The following is a 24,104-nucleotide window of genomic DNA, read 5'->3' as shown; positions in this document are numbered from 1 at the left end:
AGTCAGGGAAAGAAGGACAGATACCATGTTTGCACTCATAGGTCTAACAGGAGAAACCTAACAGAGGACCATAGGGAGGGGAAGGGGGAAAGAGAGTTGGAGAGAGAGAGGGGCACAAATCATGAGAGACTATTGAATACTGAAAACGAACCAAGGGCTGAAGAGGGAGGGGGAGAGGGGAAGGGAGTAATGCTCATGGAAGGGGACACTTGTGGGGAGAAGCACTGATTGTTATATGGAAACCAATTTGACAATAAAGTATTATTTAAAAAAATAATAATATATAAAATGTAAAAATAATACATTAAAAAAAAAAAAGCATGAGGTTTGATGGGACACCTGGGTGGCTTAGTCTGTTAAACAACCAACTCTTGATTTCTGTTGAGGTCACAGTTCTAGTTCATGAGTTTGAGCCCCTCATGGGTCTCTGCACTGACAGCATGGAGCCTACATGGGATTCATTCATTCTCTCTCTCTCTCTCTCTCTCTCTCTCTCTCTCTCTCTCTCTCTCTCTCTCCCCCCTCCCTCTCCCTCTGTCCTTCCCCAAATTGTGCTCGCGCTCTCTCTCAAAAAAAAAAAAAAAGTATACATAAAAAGAAATTGAGAGGTCACGTCTAGGGGGCTGTCAGTTAAGCATCCGACCTCAGCTCAGCTCATGATCTCATGGTCTGAGACCTGCATCAGGCTGTGCTAACAGCTCAGAGCCTGGAGCCTGCTTCAGATTGTGTGTCTCTCTCTCTGCCCCTCCCCTGCTCACATTCTGTCTCTATTGCTCACTTTCAAAAATAATAAGCATTTTTTTAAAAATTTAAAAAGACTGATGAGTTTTCTGTTTGGGCTCTTTTTGTTGTTGTTACTATTTTTCCATTTTGTTATTAAAAGGATGAGATTTGTGTTGATGAATTTTGTTAAGCACCAAACCACCACCCCCAAAAAATATTTCATTAGTTTTGTATTTTTAATTTTTAAAAAATTAAATTAAGAAAGTCACAAAAAGATCTAGATAAATATAATCAAACACCTACCATTAATATTTAGTGGCTTTGGCCAAACAGAGCAACATTTAAAAATACAGGAGAAAAATTTATGTACTTCAGCCAAGTAAGAATAGATGCCTGCAACATATAGGCTCTCCTAATATAAAAACAGATTCCTACTCCTATTATAAGATCAACATAAAGTATCATTAATCTCTGCAAAAACTGCTATAAAATTAAATACAGGTTTTTGACAAAAGAACAGAACTTCATTGGAGGAATGAAGGGTATCATTATTTACTATATACAATGTCTTGAAAGGAAGTGTCACTATCCTAGAAGTTTTAACAACATGAAGTTTCTTTGAAATATGTATCTGGTCTATTTCAGACTAGTTGTTTACTGACTATAATTTAAATAATCTAAATCATAATTAAGTACACTGCTGTAATACAAAGCAACCAGATGCTGTATCTGCCGATTGGGACTGAAAATCGTAATCTAATAGCAAAGAAAAAGAAACAAAACAACCATCTAGTAGTATATAAGAACAACTATTTTATAGATGAACAACAAAAGTTTTCCTAATACCTAGTGATATACCATGTCAGTTTCCAAACTCTAAATACACTCTCCACCCCATGACTTTACTCTAATATCAAGCAGAAAGAGAACAAAAACTTCATTGGGAAAATAAATCAGTTTCACAACCTAATTGCTACTAAAGATAAAGAACCTCACTTCTAAAGCCCACCTGCTTGCAAAGCACTAAAACTGACTAAACTGGTAACTATAACAGTCATTGCACATAGAAGAGATATAATAAATGTTTAATAAGCAACTTTGCAACCCATACCACTCTAACTGAAAGTAGGCAGGAATCAAAGCAAACTAGCAAAAACTGAGTTAATAAAAGATTAATTCACAGTAACAGCTAAATTGACTAAAAAATGTTTGCATTTGCAAAAATCTTTGAAGAAAACATTGCTGTAGAGTACAATTCACACCATAAATTTAGCAAAATTATTTCTAAAACTGGAAAGGATACTAATATTAGAAATTAAGTGATATACAACCGTAAAACCTTGGGGATTTCTAAAACATCTATAAAATTTTCTTATAAAATGTAACTTTCAGCATTGATTGTGTTAATCTAGTTCACTCTCACCACACCATAAAAACCAGTTAGGAAGATTTTCACAAATCTGAAGTTTGAGCAAAACTACAAGGCAACCAATGGAATGGGAGAAGATATTTGCACGTGACATATCAGATAAAGGATTAGTTGGGGTGCCTGGGTGGCTCAGTTGGTTAAGCGTCTGGCTTCAGCTCAGGTCATGATTTCACAGTTCATGGGTTCGAGCCCCGCATCAGGCTCTGTGCTGACAGTTCAGAGCCTGGAGCCTGCTTCTGATTCTGTGTCTCCCTCTCCCTCTGCCCCTCCTCCTCTCATGCTCTGTCTCTCTCTGTATCAAATATAAATAAAACATTAAAAAAAGGGGGGGTTAGTATCCAAAATCTATAAAGACCTTATCAAGCTCAACACCCAAGAAACAAATAATCCAGTGAAGAAATGGGCAAAAATAGATACTTTTCCAAAGAAGACTTCGAGATGGCTAACAGACACATGAAAAAATGTTCGACATCACTCATTATCAGGGAAATACAAATTAAAACCACAATGAGACACCACCTCATACCAGTCAGAATGGCTAACATTAACAACACAGGCAACAACAGATGTTGGTGAGGATGCAGAGAAAGTGGATCTCTTTTGCACTGTTGGTGGGAATGCAAACTGGTGCGGCCACCCTGGAAAACAGTATGGAGGTTCCTCAAAAAATTAAAAATAGAACTACCCTACAACCCAGCAATTGTACTACTAGGTATTTATCCAAAGGATACAGGTGTGCTGTTTCAAAGGGGCACATGCACCCCAATGTTTATAGCAGTCCTATCGACAATAGCCAAAGTATGGAAAGAGCCCAAATGTCCATCGAGGATGAATGGATAAAGAAGATGCGGTGTGTGTGTGTGTGTGTGTGTGTGTGTGTCTGTGTGTGTGTACTCGGCAATCAAAAATAATGAAATCTTACCATTTACAACTACATGGATAGAAATAGAGGACATTATGCTAGGTGAAATTAAAATTAGTCGGTCAGAGAAAGACAAATATTGGATGACTTCACTCATATGTGAAATTTAAGACACAAAGTAGATGAACATAAGGAAAGAGAAGCAAAAATAATATAACAACAAAGAGGAGGACAAAGCATAAGAGACTCTTAAATACGGAGAACAAACAGGGTTGCTGGAGGGGCTGTGGGTGGGGGAGATGGCTAAAATGGGTAAGGGGCATTAAGAAAGACACTTGTTGGTATGAGCACTGGGTGTTATATATTGGGGCTGAATCACTGGATTCTACTTCTGAAACGATTGTTGCACTATATGCTAACTTGGATGTAAATTAATTAAATTTAAATAAAATCTGAAGTTTGAAAAGCCAGCTGCTAACATGCAGACTTTGACAAGGGTGCTTTAAATACATTCCCTGATCCCTGTGCTGTAATTGGGTAACCAAATTATTTCTTAGGTTCCTCACCACCACCCTTACACTATTACAAGCTAAGAACTTACCACACACAGATGAAATGAGAAGGTATACTTGCAAAATGACAAATACTATTTCTTGGGGAACATGTTTTTTTTAATTTCATGGAAAGCATTCCATGGCTTCCCAGGGAGTTTTCAAGCTCAACCACTTAGTTCACCATATACTCTCTAGGTAATCTCATTTACTCCCTTCATTTTAATTACCCCCAACACCAACAAAAAATGAAGCTCTAAATCTAATCCAGACTTCTGAACATCAAATTCATATTTTCCTGTCCCATAAATATCTCTACCTGAATGCCTTGAAAGCACCCTAGAGGCAATTTATTCAAAACCAAATTATCTTTTCTCATAAACCTTTCACCCATGGTGCATTCTCTACCTCAAATAACAGAAACATTAGGTTGCCTAATCTTGCCTAAATCCAAAGCATTACCCTTACTGTTCCCTTCCTTAACCTTCACATCCAATCATCTACAGAAATTCTGAATCTATCTTTTCTCCATCTCCTTTGCCATTTTGTTCAAGGTGCCATCATCTCTACCTAGACCTAACTTAGCACTCTATACCCACATTCCAGTTGCTTTCTTAATTGATTTCCCTAAAGTGTCAGACTTCGGCTCAAGTCATGACCTCCTGGTTTGTGAGTTTGAGCCCCACTTCGGGCTCTCTGCTGTTTGTACAGAGCCAGCTTCAGATCCTGTCTCCCTCTTTCTACCCCTCCTCCCATTCTTTAAAAAATAAACATTAAAAAGTATATTTAAAAATAAATAAAATATTTAAAATCTGAATAAGAAATTTGTACACCAATGTTCACAGCATTATTCACAATAGCTAAGAGGTGGAAAGAATCTAATGTTCATTGAGGGTAAATGGATAATTAAAATGTGGTATATACATACAATGAAATATTATCCAGCCTTTAAAAGGAAGGAAATCGTAATACATGCTATATACAGTATGGAGAACCCCAGGAAGATAGGCTTTAGGCTAAGTGAAATAAACCAGACACAGATGGACTAGACTGTATAGCTCCATTCATATGAGATACCCAGAATAACCAAATCCATAGAGATAGAAAGTAGAGGAGTCGTTACCAGAGGCGAGGAGGTAAGAGAAATAAGGAGTTACTGTTGAATAGTACAGAGTTTCAGTTTGGGATGATGAAGAATTCTAGAAACAGTTCTGATGAGTGCACAAAAATATGAATGTACTTAATGCCACTGAACTATACATTTTAAAATGGTAAAATAGTAAATTTTTGGTCATTTTTAAAAAAACTAATGAATCTCAAGTTGGTGGTAAAACCAACCACATATAAAGTAATTACTGGGGAGCCTGAGTGGCTTAGTCAGTTAAGCATCCAACTTCAGCTCAGTTCATGACTTCACGGTCCATGAGATCGAGTCCCTCATTGGACTCTGTGTTGACAGATCAAAGCCTGGCACCTGCTTCAGATTCTGTGTCTCCTTCTCTGTCTGCCCCTGCCATGCTCACGCCCTCTCTTTCTCTCTCTCTCTCAAAAATAAAGATTAAAAAAATTTTTTTAATTATTTCAAGTGATTTAAGAACACAGTGTTTTGACTACACAGACTTAATGAGATCTAGATTAAGGGAAAAAATAACTTTTTAAAAAATAGTAAAATTCATTCAGTAGTCTTATTTTATTTTAAAGCTATTTATCTATTTTTTAGGAAAAAATAACTGTTACTGTAAAGAACCAAGATACTCAGTAGAAGACAAAAAAAGATGTAAATGCATAGTAAAAACCATTTTATAAGCTTGAATTTGAACTCATGTTTTGTTTTGACATATATGTGGACATAAATATATATATACTACATATACACTATACTACATATTATACATACTATATTATATATATACTAGTACATATATAACTTATTATATATGTATACTTTTGCGTATGTGCATATACCTATATATATATATAGAGACACACACACACACACACACACACACACACACACACACACACACACTAGTTCTTATCACTTAAAAGCTTAAAAGCAATGACAACCTAGAAGCAATGAGCACCTAAGTGCCCAAACAACTGTATCCAAATAGCATTCTCCCCTGAAAGGAAGCAGGGCTTTTTAGAGAAATGGCTGATTTCAGCCTGGAGGAGAAATATTACAATGAACCTAGGGCATACTGTTGTGCCAAAAGCAAACAAGCTAACAAACACTAATACAGTCCTGTCCAAGTGACATGTCACTTTGAAGGCACTCCTACTGACTAAAGCTGGGGTAATTTGCACATCAAAAAATCCCACTGACTTGGGGACCTGGGTGGCTCAGTCTGTTAAGTTCCAGACTCCGGCCCAGGTCCTGATCTCAAGGTTTGAGTTCTAGCCCAACTTAGGGTTCTGCACATCAACTGCAAAGCCAGCTTGGAATTCTCTCTCTCTCCCTCTCCCTCTGCCCCTCCCCAACTTGTGCTTTTCTTTCTCTCTCAAAATAAATGAATAAACTTAAAAAAAATTACACTGACTTTGATAGAAACCTACTAAATATATACAAATCCATAAGTTCATAAAATATATTTAAAAATCCATGACTTATCTTTTTTCAAGGACAGAAAAAGTCAAAAGACAAATAAGCAAGGCTCATTCATCACTGCTAGAGTATGCACTAATTCTTGTTCTGAAAATTAGTACTTAAAGAAAAAGAATTAAGCATTTATGCTGCCTTTCTGGCATGCACTAAAATTCATGATAACCACAGAGCCCTGCTTGATGTTGAAAGTTCTTTACAGAAAAAAATTACCGCTTTGCAACAGTTGATAAATTCAGTCTTTTCAACCTAAATGACACAAAACCTTTCCTGAATCTCTGCCTTCAGATAATAAATCTTTGTGTCCTTTAAATTCTATCATGTCTCTTATTTATATTTCTCTTGTAACATTCAATCTACGAAGAAAGTGATGTCTGTGTTAAATTGTTATAATAATGATCTTCAATGAATCACACCTATGTTTTAAGGCCCCTGTAATTCTCTTGTGCAATCCTCTCTCACAGGGACGCTGGACTGGCCATGAGACTTGCCTTGGTTAATGGAAATGAAATACAAGCGGAGACTTGAAAAGTGCTTGCACGGTGGGATCTGCTCTCTTACTGTTGGAAACTCTTCTACTACCATATAAGCCCAGGCTAGCTTTAGACTTCGGTGGCCCAGGGAATACAATCAGCAAGCTGAGTGAGAGGACCTTAAGACTATCCATCCATCCCAATCAAACGGACAAAGAACTCCCACGAGTAATTTCAATAGTCCAGCAGAAGAACCACCCAGCCACGCCTAGCCCAAATTGCTGATCCACAAAATCAAGAGCAAACAAAACAGTGGCTGTTCTAAGTCAAAGTTTGGGGATGGTTTATTATGTAGAAGTAGACAGCACTGGATACAGTAGATGCAATGTGGTATCTTCTCCACAAATGAGAAAAGAAACCTTTTTGAGGCTGGGAACCCCATACAGAATGAGGTATTCACCACAATTCCTAGTAAGGGCATAATAAAAGTGCCTACCTGAATTTAATGGAACCCAATAATTTTCACATTATTTCACATTAATAAAGGATTAATGTACCTACCCCAAATTTATAGCATTCTGTTTTCCATTTTTTCTTTTTTAACTCTTTAAGTTAAAAAGCCAATTTGGTTTTCAAGGTATTTGAGTAAACTCACAATGTTTTTATTCTTTGACAATAGTCACTGGTGGAAAGGATGTTGGAAAACAAACCCTCTCATACACTGTTCATGGGAGTATAACTAAATGCAAAAATTGTACATACTCTCTGACTCAGTGCTAGGAAATCACTCAGTGGACAAGTTCACAAAAGCACCACCTATATACGTACAAGCATGTTCACTGCAGTATTGTTTACAATAGCAAAACTGGAAACAAAATTAAATGTCTTTCAACAGGGGACTAGTGAAATTTTGATAATCCACAGAATATAATGTAGTTCTTAAGAACAAAGAAATAATAGAGTAGTTCTGAAAGTACTGGTACTTAAAGATGTCCAAACTATATTAAGTGAAAAAAAATTCAAACCCGATATGAAGATTATGATCATATCTGAAAAATACTAATGGATATATGTATCAGGAAGTTATAGAAAAATACAAAAAAACTATTACCAATGATTACTAGGGAGAGGAACTTTTACTTTTCATTCTATGCCTTCTGTACTCCTAATTCTAAGTCCTGGCTGTCAGTCTCAAACTTCATGTAAAATTTGTCTCTTAAGTCCTTCCTGCTTGCTATAAATCTTAAACCTTGAAAATGGTCACTAATACTCTTCATTCTAATCTCCATTATAATTCTAACACATTTCAACTTGCCTCATAATTCATTTTTGCTAATTACTTTTTTTTTGTCCTGAGAGTTCCTTCTTATTTCTCTGCCTTCTTAAAACAGAATATACCCTGATCCATACTAATTCCTGAACAAGAAAGCTTACTCAGACTTTTGCAGTACTATGACCTAGAAAACTTATGGTACCAACAACTCCACAGATGATTCTCTATGCGTCATACAACCACATACAATAATAGTAAGCTGCTTGGGACATTCAGCTGGCTCAATTGGTATAGAGCGTGTGACTTGATCTCTGGGTCATGAGTTCAAGCCCCTGTTGGGTGGAGAGGTTACTTAAGATAAATAAATATAAAACTTTTAAAGATAGCAAGCTTCTTTGCCAATATACTACATTTAACTAACTCGCTTAAATCGGCTTTCAACTGAGAACAATTCCTGTTTTCTGAAATGTGAGCAATTCCAACTAACCTAGAGCCATGCTACAACTTTAATGAGTAAACAGAATCACTCATGTTTTTAAATTAGTAATGCTAAATTGAGTGAAATCCCTATTTAATTTGTCTTTCAAAGTGGCTTCTAAGAGGCTATCCCCCTGTTGTATCTAATTTCAACCCTTTCCAAAATTTCCTAAGTGCCAACGCACAATATACTTCTGCATCCTAAGTCTTTCCTGGCTAACCTACTGATGCTCAGTCCTACACTATGCCAAGAAGGGGGCTCCTTCTGTGAATTGGCTCCTATTTTCAGCAGGGCCTGTTAAGTGTTCCAAAAGCAAAAGTCCACCTAAATCTAGGAACAGTGATTCAAGAATACAGAAGTTGGAGTCTCACAGATCTGCATTCATTCCAGTTTACCCACTTAGAAGCTTTGTAGATTTATTTAACTACTCTAAGCCCCAAATTCCCATTTGTAATGTGGAACTAATAATGTCAGCCTCACAGAACTGCTGTACGAATTACATGAGATAACAAACTTAAAACGTTTAAACCAGTGCCTAGCATTTGGTAGATATACTATATATAGTAGTCATTCATATCATTATTAAGACTAGAATCAAAGTTGAAAAGTTGGAACGCATCTCAGAAATTATGTTCCAATTGTATCACTTCATAGACAATGAAAGTAAGCCCGAGAAACTAAGTTTACTTGACATCACTCTGGTAACGGCAATGTTGTAATTAAAACGGGTTTCCCAGGTCCCAATTCAATATTCTCTCTACTAATCAAAATATTTCTTGGTCATCTGTCTGATCCCCATCAAGGCAATTTTTCTAATCTCAACTTCTTCAATGAAGAATTACAGGGACAGGACAAGATCATGGATCCTTCAGTTCTAAAACTCTCATTCCATGATTCATTTGAGCCCTAAACTGGCTAATTTAAAAGCATGTCCAAAGGCACCTGGGTGGCTCAGTCAGTTAAGCTTCCAACTCCTTTTTGGCTCAGGTCACGATCTCATAGTTCATGAGATCAATCCCCATGTCAGGCTCTGTGCTGACAGCAAGGAGCCTGCTTGGGATTCTCTCTCTCTCCCTCTCCTTCTCCTTCTCTCTCTCTCTCTCTCTCTCTCTCTCTCTCTCTCTCTCTCTCTCTCTCTCTCTCTCTCTCCTCCTTCCCGGTGCTCCCTCCCTCTCTCAAAATAAACAGGAAAAAAAAAAAAGTATGTCCACAGAAAGAATCAACTATATTTCCAATCACTATATATACTTTCTTACGGACATTTTCAAAACTCTAAAACTTTTATCAGTTACTAATGGTTATGTGACAGTAATTTATCTCTCAAAAGCAGATAAAAGAAAAAAAAAGAAAAAGGCAATGAAATCAGTAAGGGACTGAAACTATTAAAACTAATTATAAGTAAGTTATTAGTAACTAAATTGGGCTTATAGACATCATATAATTAAGTCAATATTAAGTAAAAGAGTAAAAGTATTTAACATTTTAAAAATATCTAACGTATAATTAAAATTGAGCTACATATTTGAAGCAAATTTAGAGTATCAGGTGTTTTGATTTAACAAATACAGATAGATAGGCACAAAAATATACCAAAATAAGGGTTCATAATCCAGTTTTTTAAAAAGGCCATTTTTCAGGGCGCCTGGGTGGCTCAGGTGGTTAAGCATCCGACATCAGCTCAGGTCACGATCTCATGGTTCATGAGTTCAAGCCCTGCATTAGGCTCTGTGCTGACAGCTCAGAGCCTGGAGCCTGCTTCAGATTCTTTGTCTCCCTCCTTCTCTGCCCTTCCCACACTCATACTCTGTCTCTTTCTCTCAATAATAAACATTAAAAAAATTTTTTTAAATGGAAACGCCACTTTTCATTTTTTAAGTTTCAAAATCTGTTGAGGGAACTGGGAATGGTGCTGATAATAAACCCTCCTGAACAGAGCGTCAGTGTGCCACGCTCAGAGTCCCAGCAAATGGTCTTGCACAGTACTTGAGAATCTAACAAATTCTAATTCCTTTTCTAAGAGATATATAGAGTATAAGTTTCAAAGAAAAAGAACACAATGATAATAAAATTAGAATCCATCCTGAATATAATCATCTTTGAATGATACAAAAATCTCTAATAAAAACTATCCAAATAGCAGATAACTTGTAATTTGGGTTCCCAAGGAAACAGACTCTGGGACTCTGAAAACTGCAAGCAGTTTTACTGGGCAGTGCTCCCAGGAACACCTGTGTGGGCACAGGGCAACAGGACTGGGCAGAGGGCGAAGACAAACCGTACTAATCAGTAGCACAATCACAACAGCAGCCTTAGTTAATCCCACCAAGAGTCCTGAAGCTGGATGGCCCTTCACAGATCCCTAACCACGGCAAGAGGATGGTGCTTTGTATTCTCTGCATCAACCACTAATGAAGTACAGGCTGCTTCCAGGAAAGGGACGTAATCTTGGATCAGGCAGCTTCTTTCTGTTAGGGCAACTCCCAGAGAAGGATGCAGCCAAGAGCCATTGGCAGCCATGACTCCAGGCAGCTAGGGGAATGGGACTCTGTCCTAAAGGAAGATCTAGGGGCCGCATCAAAGAATCCGCTGCAATAAAAGTACCTTACTTGCATCTGAGATACTCATAAAGGGCTACACTCTGAGGGTGAGGAAGATCTCAGTAAAGAAGAGGACCTACTATCTTCTGGAAACACTACATGGCTGTGACAGTAACCTTACAGGAGTTATCAAAGAATTCTTGCTCTACAGACAGTTTTCTCTCAGCAAAGATGCTAGAAAACAGGTTAAAAGCTATTTGGATTTGTTATATAACACTTAAAATGCTACCTTAGGTCTGCAAATAATCTATGAACTCAAAATCCTGGCACTCTTTTGATTTTCAAATAACAAGTTTACCCTGAAAAGCACTTTAGAAATCACCCAGTGATGCCCTCAGTGGACAGATAAGGAAAGTAAAGCCAAGAGAAACGCAAATGATTTCCCTAAGATCACACTGACTGCAGAGACAGAACATGAACTCAAGTCTTCCGATTCAAATTCAGTGATTTTCTCTACACACCCTGGTGTTTTTGCACTCAAAAACTTAATAAATTCAAAATAACCCATGAGTCATACTGTAAAGCTCAGAGTATCCACTTCTTCTAGATCATTTGTATTTTTAAAACCATGCAGGTAAGAAACTTGCGTTTTATAATAGTTAAATGTCAAATGGTAGTCTGCTAAATGAAATATTTTTTCTATTAACAGCAACAGCTAACATTTAACCTCTATGACAGGCATAATGCCTGTCTACACTACATCACTTAATGCTTTTAACAATCCTTTGAATAAAGTCAAAGGGATTGTTCCCATTTAGCCAAGGGGAGAAATACAGTTAAAGAAAGCTAAATAAATTGTCACCTAAGATTACAAATGTAATAATACACTGGGGACCCTGGGTGGCTCACTCGGTTAAGCGTCCAACTTCAGATCAGGTCATGATCTCACAGTTCGTGAGTTTGAGTCCCACATTGCGCTCCGTGCTGACATCTCAGAGCCTGGAGCCTGCTTCAGATTCTCTGTCTCCCCTCCTCTCTCTCTGCCCCTCATCTGTTCACATTCTCTCTCTCTCTCAAAAGTAAATAAACATTTTAAAAATTTTGTTAATGGAATAATGCACAAAGCTGGGATTCCATCTGACTTCAAAGCTTGTACTCTTAGTGTTAAACCATCTACAATGCTATAGCCCTGTTGCTTCTTAATTTTCCTTTTCTCATCTACTCAAATTTTGACGATATACATGGTTTATTTTCATAACCAGAAACATATTTTATTATTTTTAAGTATTTTTATTTTTAAAACTAGATCATTGCTTAAAATATTTAAAAGTTGCTAGTAGATAGGAGGTTATATAAGAAAATAAATGTCTCACAGGACAAAATAAATTCATACTTCCTTATCAGAGATCTATGATTTACCACTTAATCCACCTCACATGATAGTGTATTCTGGCACAGCACTGTATAAAAACAGAAATTCTTGGGGCGCCTGGGTAGCTCAGTCAGTTAAGCCTCCGACTTCGGCTCAGGTCAGATCTCACGTTCGTGGGTTCGAGCTCCGCATCAGGCTCTGTGCTGACAGCTAGCTCAGAGCCTGGAGCCTGCTTCCGGTTCTGTGTCTCCTTCTCTCTCTGCCCCTTCCCCTCTCATGCTCTATCTCTCTCTGTATCAAAAATAAATTAAAAAACATTAAAAATTTTTTTTTAAAAACAAATTCTTAAAACATTTTCCAAATATTATTTAGCCAATAAGGTCCAAATAAAGTATCACTGAAACTCTAGAAACTTTTATATTAGCATATTTATGTAAAACTTAGCCATAGTCTGATATTAAACACTGAAATGGATGGAGGGTGGTTTTAAATTTCAACTACTGCTATATTCCATGCAACACTTAAACAGATGTCAATGCAACTAAATTATTCATGTTGTTGTATTAAATATGTCAACCAATCCTAGTGCAAGCAATGGCCATGGTTCTATCCTAAAGTAAATATCCTACCATAGCCCAGGTTGAGAACACAGTCCAAGACAGCCAGGTTATATGACCCCATGTCTACTGCCAATTGACAAAAGATGTGATCACTTGGACCAAACAGCAGACACTCACAAGCTAGCTAGCAGCCAATAACATGGCCTAGTGGCAAAAAAATTTTTTAAAAAATTGTCATCCCTTTACCAAGAATGAACTACTGCTGAGTTCCATGCTTATTAGGCCTCTGCTTTCAAACCAAGAAGAGAAGTGACCAATTAGCCACACAAACTGGCACTAAACAGATAAACAATGTAGTCATGAGGTAAAGTAGGAGTACATGAAAGACTTTAGCAAATCAAAGTTATAACCCAGCTAAAGTTTCAAAAGGCCATAGATTCTGAGTATGCAGAAACATGAAGAAAAAAGCTAGAATAGAGGGTAAGAAAATTAGCTGAGAGCAGAAACAAAAGTATGTAGATAGGACACAAATATATGAAGAGTCACTACATACGTTAACAGCTCAACTCTAAAGTGAAAATCTATAAAGCCCTGTCATGGAGGATCCGAACAACACTGCCTTAGAGCCTTCAAAGCCTTCCAGTGAAAATGTCTGAGAGGCTCAGCACCATATTAAGTGTTTGGTTTTGAAATTCCATGAAATTCCATCTTTCTTACTGCCAAGTGCATCCTTATAACCACTACTGTGCTATTTTTGAGCTAACCTAATGGATCCTTTATTCCTAGAACGAAAGGAACTTAATCATAACTATTACCACTATTTCAGAGCCATGGTAAAGCTTATTTCTAGAATGATGTGTAAAATGTGTGTTTCATGGAACCACTCTTAAAAGGAACAGTCCTACATATCACGTGACCAACTCCACTTCCAACCTCAGTTAACTAAACCAACACTGAACACCTTTGGCCAGCCAGAAACCTATGCATGACCCAACAAGAAAAGACGCAGAGGACATTTTAGTCTTCTCTTGGACTTTGGGAATTGAGACACTGAGTCAGCTGGCTACACAAAACTAAGGTGGAAAGTCAGTAGAACTGTGTGGTCAGATGATCATTTGGGATCTTGAACATACTGAGTAAGCAGCAGCAATGAGGAGGATGGACACAGAGACACACAGATGCCAGTGGTCCGTGAAAGAGTGAGATAAAGAGAAAAATTGCCTCTGTCCCTGACAACATTCTTTTCAGACCCAACTATACAGTAATTCTTATTCATGGATCACTTTGAAATTTTACAATAAATCCCCCCTTCAGCTGATTTGAGGAACTTTAGAATCCTTGAAGATAAAAATCATTTGGGGGCACCTGGGTGGCCCTGTTGGTTAAGCGTCTGACTGGCTCAGGTCATGATCTCACAGTTGATGGGTTTGAGCCATACACTGGGCTCCACACTGGCACTGTGGAGCCTGGTTGGGATTCTATCACTCTTCCTCTCTCTGCCCCCTCCCCAACTAGTGGTTTCTCTCTCTCTCTCTCTCTCTCTCTCTCTCTCTCTCTCTCTCAAAATAAATACACTTTAAAATAAAATAAAAATCAATTAGAACGTGGTCTAAGGATGACAAATTTCATTCATGCGTTTAATATTAGTTTCTGCTTCCTCACTCCATATTCCTCAGGAAGTAGTCTGTGCTCCCTGCTTCTACTTCCTTACTTCCCAATTTATCCCTATGACTCTCCTGAAACTGAACTAGGTATGACTCAACTGTTCCATTCAGTGGACACTTCTCAGTCCCTATTTGTCTTGACTTCTCTACGACATCGGTACATATCTAACACTTGTCTCCTGAGTGCTGGACCTATATTTCCAACTGCCTCGTGGACATCTCCACTGGGATGGCCACAACTCTAGTTCACATTCATCTTCCTCCCCGAACCTGCTCTTCTTCCCCCTCTGCTCTTTACCTTAGTCCATTCCATCATCCTCTCAGTTACCCCAAGTACTCACAAGTCCAAAAACCCTATCAATTTTACACCTTAATTTTCTTGAAAATCATTCTATTCTTTCTCAATCCCTAAAGCCATTGTCTAAATTCAAGCTTTAATCATTTCCTGAACTGAAAACTAGAGATCCCGAAATCCTGATTCAATGGAAAATTTGGAAAAGAATTTCAAATGATTCTAATGTGCAACCATTTTAGGAACTTAGAAGTTATTGGTCCGTAGCCTCTCTCTCCCCTAAAGTAGCCAGCCTCTCTACACAGCCACTAAGTAGTCAGCATATATTAGTAAAAAACCACCCAAGCATCAAACACTAAGATCCTACCCACTAAAAAAAACAAAATCCCCACCATAAGAGAGCTCAAGCCTAGTTGACAAATAGTCAAGTAAATCACAAAAAAATAAAATAATAAAAATTTTTCTAGAGATCTGAAGTGAAATAGCTACTATATACTAACTGTGTACTGAATGCTAGATACTGTGGTGAGTGTTTCACAAACATTATTTCATTTAATCCTTCCACAACACTGTGAGGTACATAATAGCCTCCATTTGTAGATAAAGCAACTGGGTCTCAGCCTGAAATTTTGTACAATATCTCACCCTCATGAGTGGAGGAGCCCAGCGCTTAAACGATGGTCTAATACCAAAAGCCTGTTCTCCTAATTAGTTTGTGATGTTTGGGGAGAAGGAAAAATAAAAGGGGGCAAGCAAATAAGTCCCAGTGTCATCTGAACTGAGCAATGCCGACAACTGATGGTAGGACACTGTGAGCAGAATGAAGCACTTCTATAGAGGTATGAAGGGATAAGAGAAGAGGGTAAAATGTGGGAAATAAATCACCATAAATGAGTGATTTACCCAATTTACTGTTTACCTGGGAAAAACATTTTTGGACGGTTTTCCTTATTGCAGATTTCATAATTTAAAAACTTTCCATGGCTCTTTATTGTCTATGGTACATAGTCCAAGACCCTTCCAGTCTCCTCTCTTCTAACTACCCCACCCACGTATAGAAAAATTCACAACTCCCCTAACGTCGTGCTTGGCTCTTTCATGCTCTTGCATTTGCTTGGTCCCTGCATCTAAAGATGGCTCCTCTCCCCTGTTCCTCTCTGCCTGTCACTGCGACGCCTTCCACAGCCTCCCCTCCTTGTCTCCACCCACCCCTCCCCTCAGAGAACTACTTTGCCTTTTGTGCTCACAAACTCTTCCTCTGTGTATCAATTAATACTTAACACATTACTTTGGGGGTTTTTAAGTTTTTATTTATTTATTTTGGGAGAGATAGATAGCAAGTGAGCAAGAAAGGTCAAGGAGGAGGGAGAGAGAAAGGGAGAGGGAGAAGGAGAAGAGAATCCCAAGCAGGCTCTACAATGTCAGCCCAGAGCCTCATGTGGGGCTTGAACTCATAAACTGTGAGATCAGGACCTGAGCTGAAACTGAGAGTTGGAGGCTTAACCAACTGAGCCACCCAGGCACTCCAACATCTTCCACATTACTTTGTAATTATTTAAGTATCTGTCTCCCTCATTAAAATTCCTCAAGAGTTTTTTATTCCCAACCCCAGCAAAGTAATTTGCACAGAATGTCCAAGCATATGATGAATGACTGTGCATGCATGCACACGTACACACGTACACACACACACACAATTTTTTTTAAAAAAGTGATAAGAAAAGTGTGATAAGAAAAGTGTGATAAGTGTTCCTTGAAGAAAGTCTATAATAACAAAATACCAATGTTAGCAATAGCTAACATTTATAGAGAGCTCACTATGTGCCACATACTGTCAAAGACGTTTACATGTATTAATTCACAACAATCTTATGAGACAGGCACTCTTATTATTAAGGAGACAGAGAAATCAAGTAACTTGCCCAAAGCTACTCAGCTAGTAAATGGGAAACAAATATCACCCTAGACAGTCTGGCTCCAGAAATCAGACTGTTAACCACTAATTACACTGTCTCTGGCTCAAGCAAAAGACCACCAGGATAAGACGAGAAAACTTTACTCAAGCCCTGGTTCTTTGATACCTCAATCTCTATTCTTAACACACTAAAAATAAATCTACACAGAGAGAAAATAATCCCACTTTTTAAAATTTGTTTAATAAATCAGTAGTTACGGCATCAAACTGAAATGTGTAACCAATCTAGGAAGCCTTCCCTAACATCTTGGTTTAGATCAGGTCCCTCTTGCTATATGCTCTTGGGGTTCCCTGTGCTTTCCTTCCTAAGACTCCCCCACATGACCATACAGCCATGGGATACTTGGGCAGTTCCTCTCCCACCAAGCTCCACAGGGGTTCATGTCTCTTTTACTCATCAGTGTGTCAATAGCACACAGTGGGCCCACACTACACATGTGAGGAAGGTCTTCCTTATGCACATCACAAGTTCTTAGTGCCTGTGAAATATCAAAATCTCTCATATCTCTACCTATACTCCCCTATAGCTTCAATACATCACATGCAACACTGACAAATTAATCTTCTTTAAAACACTCCTTTTGATACTCATTCAACAAACATTTTAACTCCAACACTGTGCCTGAAGAAAGCCAGAATGTCATTCCAAAATATGCCACTTTAGCAGAGTGGTTATCTTTAATTATAGGCACTAACACAGCAGGTATAAGAACACTCTGACTCTCTTTTTTTCTTCTTGAAAGCAAGAGATAAAACTCTCATCTGAAAGGCATCCTCACTGTGCCAGAAGGAAAAAAGATATTCTCATCAGTAGACACAGAGAATTTGGGGCTGAGAAATCTGCATAAACAAATCTTGTTAAACTAACCCTTATCTTCTTGGCTACTTCTTCACCATTTACTACCCCAAGCCAAACCCCTCTGTCTTCTCAGTGGTTCACGAATGTATTGTTTCTTTGTCTAAAGGTATAAACACCTGTTCTGGGCACTTCTTTGCATCCTCATTGTCTTGTGAAGCCTCTCATATACATGTAAAAATTTAATAAAACTTGGATGGTTTTCTCCTGTTAATCTTCCTTATGTCAGTTCAATTCTTAGGCCCAGCCCGATACCCAAAGAAGGTAGAGGAAAATTTTGCCTCTCTTGCATACCAAGTATTTTTTGGTGCTTAATAAAACCTTTTTTTTTTTTTAAGATTTTATTTTTAAGTAATCTCTACACCCAACATAGGCTCGAACTCACAACCCGAAGATCAAGTATCACATGCTCTTCCAATGAGCCAGCCAGGCATCCCTGCTTAATAAAATTTTATTGATTTCATAATGTCTACAGAATAAAGTTAAAAATGTCAAACTTGTCCACTGAAATAAACAAGAAGGAAAACTACCCCTGATCTGGGTCTCTAATACCAATCCCCACTAAAAGAAACAGGGCTCCTCAGAGAAATGGCTAATTTCAGGTCTGGGAAAGAATAATGGATGAGCCTAGAATACCCTGTTATACCAGAAAGTAAGAAAAAGCCTAAAAAACACATTATTGGAGACTATCAAGAGGACACAGGAGCCGCCCTAGCAGGGCTCCCACTGTTCAAATCTGACACAACTAGAGCACCTAAGTAAGTAAGCACAGTGATGTGTTATAAATCACTTTTAAAACCTGAAATTAGTAAATTAAAAAAGGAAGCTGACAGGGAGGAAATGGAGAGGGAGAGAGAGAAGGAAGGAGGAATGGGAAAGCTAATGACCAAATGGTGAAGGAGAAGGGAATGTCTGAGTGGGAAAATCATCATTCTGCAGTCATTATGGTGAAAACTAGATAGGCAATAAACAACGAAGAATGACCAATGGACCCTAAACTTAAGGGAAATTTTTGATAAAGTGCAAGATATTTGCATAGTCTTATATGAAGATGCCTATTAACTGAAAGCAGAAAAAATAGTATTATACAATCAAAAATGGGCTACACCTTGACCTTTGTAAGGTAATCAAATCTAACAACACCTATGAAGGCCAGAAAGATACCCTGAACCTCTAGATGTGAGGCAACATATTTTAGGCAACATTCTGGCCAAGAACACATAATCTCAATCTAATCACAAGAAAATATCACATAAACATAACATGAACAGTGTAGGGGGGAAAAGCAGGAGGGGATCTGTACTCTGCATTAATACAAATGCTGTGGAAATGTTCCAGATAAAAAGAGACTACAGCAATATGACAACTAAATATAATACCTAATCCTCACTGGACCCAAAACTGATGAGGGCAAAATGTTACAAAGGACATATCAGAGCAAGTAACAAAACTGGAATTATAGATAGTAACTGAACCAAAGTAAATTTATGAAGTGGGCAACTAGACTATGGTTATATAAATAAATATCCCTATTCTTCACTGACGTATTTAGAGGTAAAAAACCGTAACTGATCCTCAAATGAGTCAGAGGAGGGACAAAAAGACACAGAGAAAGAGAAGAGAGAAGAAAGTAAGAAAAATGTTCCTTGTAGTGGCACCTGGGCGGCTCAGTAGGTTAAGCATCTGACTTGACTTCAGCTCAAGTCATGATCTCACAGTTCATGAGTTCAAGCCCCACATCTGACAGCCTGCTTGGGATTCACTCTCTCTCCTCTCTCTCTGCCCCTTCCCTGTCCTCTGTCTTAAAACAAATAAACTTTAAAAAAATGTTTAAACTGTTCCTTGTATTATTTTATTCTTGCAACTTTTTCTACGTTTGAAGCTTGTTCCAAATAAAAAGTTAAAAGTTAAGTATGTATTCAACTAGACCTGCACCACCTAATACAGCAGCCACTGGTGACATGAGGCTATAGAATAGCTGAAATATGGTTAGTACAAATTGAGATATGCTATTAGTGCAGAATACACACCAGATTTCAAATACCTAGTTAAAAGAGAAACAGAGAGAGAGAGAGAAAATGTAAGATATATCATAATTATTTTTATATTGAATATTTTAGATATATCATCAAAAGAAATATATTTTAAAAATTAAATTCACCTATTTTTACTTTATTTTTTCCTCCTCTTCTTACTTTTTTTTTTATGTTTTTATTTATTTTTGAGAGAGAAAGAGAGAGAGACAGCATGATCAGGGGAGGGTCAGAGAGAGGAAACAGAATCTGAAGCAGGCTCCAGGCTCTGAGCTGGCTGTCAGCACAGAGCCTTACGCGGGGCTCGAATCCACGAACCATGAGATCATGACCTGAGCTGAAGTCGGACGCTTAACTGACTGAGCCACCCAGGCGCCCCACCTCTTCTTACTTTAAATGTGGCTACCAGAAACTTCAAATTACACATGAAGCTCACATTTACATTGAACAGGGATGAGCTAGACTATCAAGAATCTCCACAGTGGAGTGTCACGCCATCTTTGTAAATTTCTCTCAATTTCTCTGTGCCATAAACAGATCTCTTCTCTCTAAAAGTCACTTGCTTTAAGCCACTTGAGTGCAAGCACTGTATCTTATTCCCTGTGGTATCCCCAGTTTCTAGCACATAGCAAGTGTTACAAATATGTGCTTATTGAAAAGTACTCTGTAAAGGAAGGAGGGAAGGCAGGAAGAATGAACTCATTCCATCTCTGCGTCTTTACTTACACTCCTTCCTAACTCCTTCCTAAAAGGAAATTTCCCTAAGACCTCTCCTAAACACACACATTCTTCAAAACCCCATCTCATACTCATTTTCTCCAAGGAGACTACCCACTCACACGGGATCATTCTGATCTTTCCTCTTCTGCACCACTACAGCCTTCATTGTCTGTATCATTTTCTTTGGTACTTAATCATATCCTTGAGGAAGAAGCTATGTCTCATATTTTCCCAATATCTTGCACTGTGATTAGCAGAGTGCTAACCATATCAATTGAGTAGGAGGGTAAAGGGCAACAAAGTGCCAGAAAAAGAAAAATGGATTGAGTTGGGAAATTTTGGCTCTTGGCTCAGTTTTGACATCTACTGTGTTGCCTGAGATAAATCACTTCAACTGTTTCTACTTCCTCATTTTTAAAATCAGGGGTGCCTGGGTGGCTCAGTGAGTTAAGCCTTCAGCTTCGGCTCAGATCACAATCTCACAGTTTGTGGTGGTTTGTGGTGGTTTGTGGGTGGTTCGTGGGTTCGAGCCCCGCCCTGCATCAGGCTCTGTGCTGACAGCTCAGAGCCTAGAGCCTGGAGCCTGCTAAGGATTCTGTGTCTCCCTCTCTCTCTGCCCCTCCTCCACTCATGCTGTTTCTCTCTGTATCAATAATAAGTAAACAAAAAATTTTTAAATCAGATAGACCTGTTGACCATAAAAGAAGCCTTTTATTTCTACCACTCTGGAATAATTAAGGCCATTTTTTTCTTTAGCAATGTTATCAGTATGTATCAGTGAAAGAAAATCTATTACTCTAATTAAGCCATCATAAATTCCATAAGAAAGAAATAGCAACAAAGTTTACATACTGCCTAAAGTACTAAATGCTAATCATCTATCTATCTGGTCATCAAGCACTTCATTTTCTTTTTTTTTTTTAAGATTTTATTTTTAAGTAATCTCTATACCCAATGTGGAGTTCAAACTTACAACCCTGAGATCAAGAATCGTGCATTCCACCAACTAAGCCAGCCAGGAGCCCCGTGGTCATCAAGCACTTTAAATTCATACTTCTCTTCAAAAGATCATTGAACAAAATAGTCAATACATACATACTGAAGCTACCATAAAAAAATGTTTTTTTCCTAATTCGGACCCTTTCAAGTCTCAGAAAGACTTATAGCAAGCTAATAGGAAAAAAAAAAGAGGGTGGGGGAGAAGACAGAAACGTTTTCTGTAAAGTACCCTAGGACATTTTGGTGATGTTCAGTGACTCAGAGTTACAACTGATTGTAAGCACATTGTCTGTTTCTTCTTTAAAAATGCTTTTTAAAGAATGCTATTCAGAAGAAAATAACAACAGTTAAAATGAAAATGTCATCTAAAAAGAGAATGTTAAAGGAATGCAATATTAAAACATGAAGACCATTTCAAACAAGTCTCTAAATTAGCAACTTCCATCGTAATCTTATTTCGTATTACCTCTGCTGAGAACTAAGATTATCAGGGTGGGGTAAAATAAAATGGTTGCCATGTTATATAATTTAAAGAGTCTAGTTATACTTGTTAGTAAATACCACCTGTGGAGTTAATAAAGTATACACTGTGGGAATATGACCTCCTACCAGAAGTTTTCCTGATGGTCCCAACACCCTGACACAGAGTGGCACCTAGTATTTGTAAATACTTTTAAATGTCTACATCCCCTAGGTGGCTGTTAGTTTGAAAGGGGGGAACCCATTTATTAAGTGTTTCCTAGCCCCTTGTCTATGTCTGACATTTACTGACACTCAATAAATACACAAGGAACAAAAAGTAACTGGGAAACAATTCAAATTTTATATGTATAAAAGAGTATATACATATTTTACACAGTGGTTCTCCATCAAGGGCAATTTTGTCCAGAGGGGAATATGGTAAAGTATGGAGATATTTCTGGTTGTCATAAGAGGAGAAAGGGAATGGGGGAAGGGAGCTACTGGCCTGAAGTGAGTAGAAGCCAGGGATGCTGCTAACCATCTTACAATGCAAAAAAACTGCCCCCCACAACTAAGAATTATCCAGTCACAAATGTCAATAGTGCCTTGGTTAATAAAGTCCGTTTTCAACTGACATAGTCATGTGATGATTCTATATACATCGCAATAATAACCAGAATAAATTCCAATTTTTCAATTTTCATTAAAACTTCTGTTACAGTTGATGTATATGTATGTGCCAACACGTGGTCTTTATATAAAAATAGTCCTTTTATAATGGTAATGCTTAACAACATTAAACCAACAGTACTGGAAAAAAAAATAAACCAACAGTACTGGAAGTATCCTATACTTCTGAAAACTGATCTATAACTACCAGAAGCTACTCTTTTTTAAAAATGTATTAATGCTTTAAAATTAATCTCTACACCCAACATGGGTCTCGAACTCACCGACCCCAAGCTCAAGAGTCGCATGCTTCCCCAACTGAGCCAGCCAGGCAACCCTACCAGAAGCTGCTCGTGTAAGTCAGTAAACACTTTGTTATATTTATAAAGTTTAAAGCAAACCATTTTCAGATGTGGAACTGTGTTAGAAACACAATCTGAAACATGAGGTCACCAGTTCCTCCAGGTCCCATTAAAGAAAAATCTCCAGTACTACCAACAAATCCTGCACAGATGTCTTTACTATTGAACACAGGAACGGACGGCAAGGGTAAAGGGCATGGCCCTTGCTGCTGCCAAAATCATCAGCTTATCAATATTTTTAAAAATTCTGACAACCCCACTGCAAAAAAAAAAAAAATCACCAAATGTCAATACAGGGCGGTAGATACCAAAGTTAACTATTTCTGCCCCTGATGGATGACCAAGTTTCACATGACTCGAACATTTCACAAAGCCATGCAGGCGCCAAGAACACTCCCTTTCCATATAGTGGATGACTCAACTGTCTTTGGCACATTCCTTGGCTGAATACTACAAATTCACTAATTTCTTTCGTCCTTTGAACCAGTGAGGCTACTCCCTCAGCAACCAACTGACACTAATGAGTTTGGCCCCAACTTTTCAATCATTTACATTTGGTTGCACCCTATCACTTTCAAAAAAAAAAAAAAAAAAGCTATCCAAAACACAAACTTGAGTACAGTAACTCTTGTAGGAAAAGACACCCTATTATTCCAGGAACTGATTTCTAAACAACACACCTACAGCTTTCGGATGTTCTTATTTTTATATCTTAAGGGGTTTACTCCCTCCCTCCCCCCCCCCAGCCCCCCAGATTTCCAACAGGGAGAGACTGGAAGAAAGGGAAGGGCTAAGTGTATTATCACTGGATAAGGCTTCCCGCGAATTTATTCTTGGAGGGCTCAAAAAGGGTCCTGGGCTGGGAGGGGAAATGCATTTTTAATTGGGGGGGCGGGAGGGGGAGAAAGTTTCCAACCGTAAGATCTTCTTTCTCGGCTGACTTTGCCGATAAGTGGGCCCGAGCTAGGCCAGGTTTCACCACATCGCCCCGCCCCAGCGTCCGGCTGAGAAGCCGCAGCCGAGGGTGGCAGGTGCGGGCGAAGTTGGGGGGCGCAGGGGGCGCGGAGGATGCAGAGGCTGAGGAAGCTTCCCGCAATCTCCCACGGGGCGCTCCCCGCCCGTCTGCGCGCACTAACTCTCCATTTACGCGGCCATTCCCGGAGCTGGAAGGAACGCGCCGGCACCACACCCTCCCGCCCCGCCGCCCGCCGC

At 38.4% G+C, this 24,104-nt stretch overlaps 1 protein-coding gene across 1 annotated transcript in view; it reads right to left on the bottom strand.

The window, feature by feature from the left end:
- Nucleotides 1-24,104, bottom strand: part of EEA1 (early endosome antigen 1) — a 143,824-nt gene that overhangs the window by 96,661 nt on the left and 23,059 nt on the right. The window contains exons 2-3 of the mRNA XM_029955444.1: nucleotides 23,809-24,055; nucleotides 22,984-23,101 (exon numbers count right to left, since the gene is read on the bottom strand). Of these exons, the coding sequence (XP_029811304.1) occupies nucleotides 22,984-23,101; nucleotides 23,809-24,055 (365 nt within the window). The remainder of the gene's footprint in view (nucleotides 1-22,983; nucleotides 23,102-23,808; nucleotides 24,056-24,104) is intronic.

Source organism: Suricata suricatta, chromosome 10, assembly GCF_006229205.1.
Source record: "Suricata suricatta isolate VVHF042 chromosome 10, meerkat_22Aug2017_6uvM2_HiC, whole genome shotgun sequence".
Lineage (NCBI taxonomy): Eukaryota > Metazoa > Chordata > Mammalia > Carnivora > Herpestidae > Suricata > Suricata suricatta.
The sequence above is the reverse complement of the archived record's forward strand: the minus strand, read 5'-3'. Positions and strand labels throughout refer to the sequence as shown.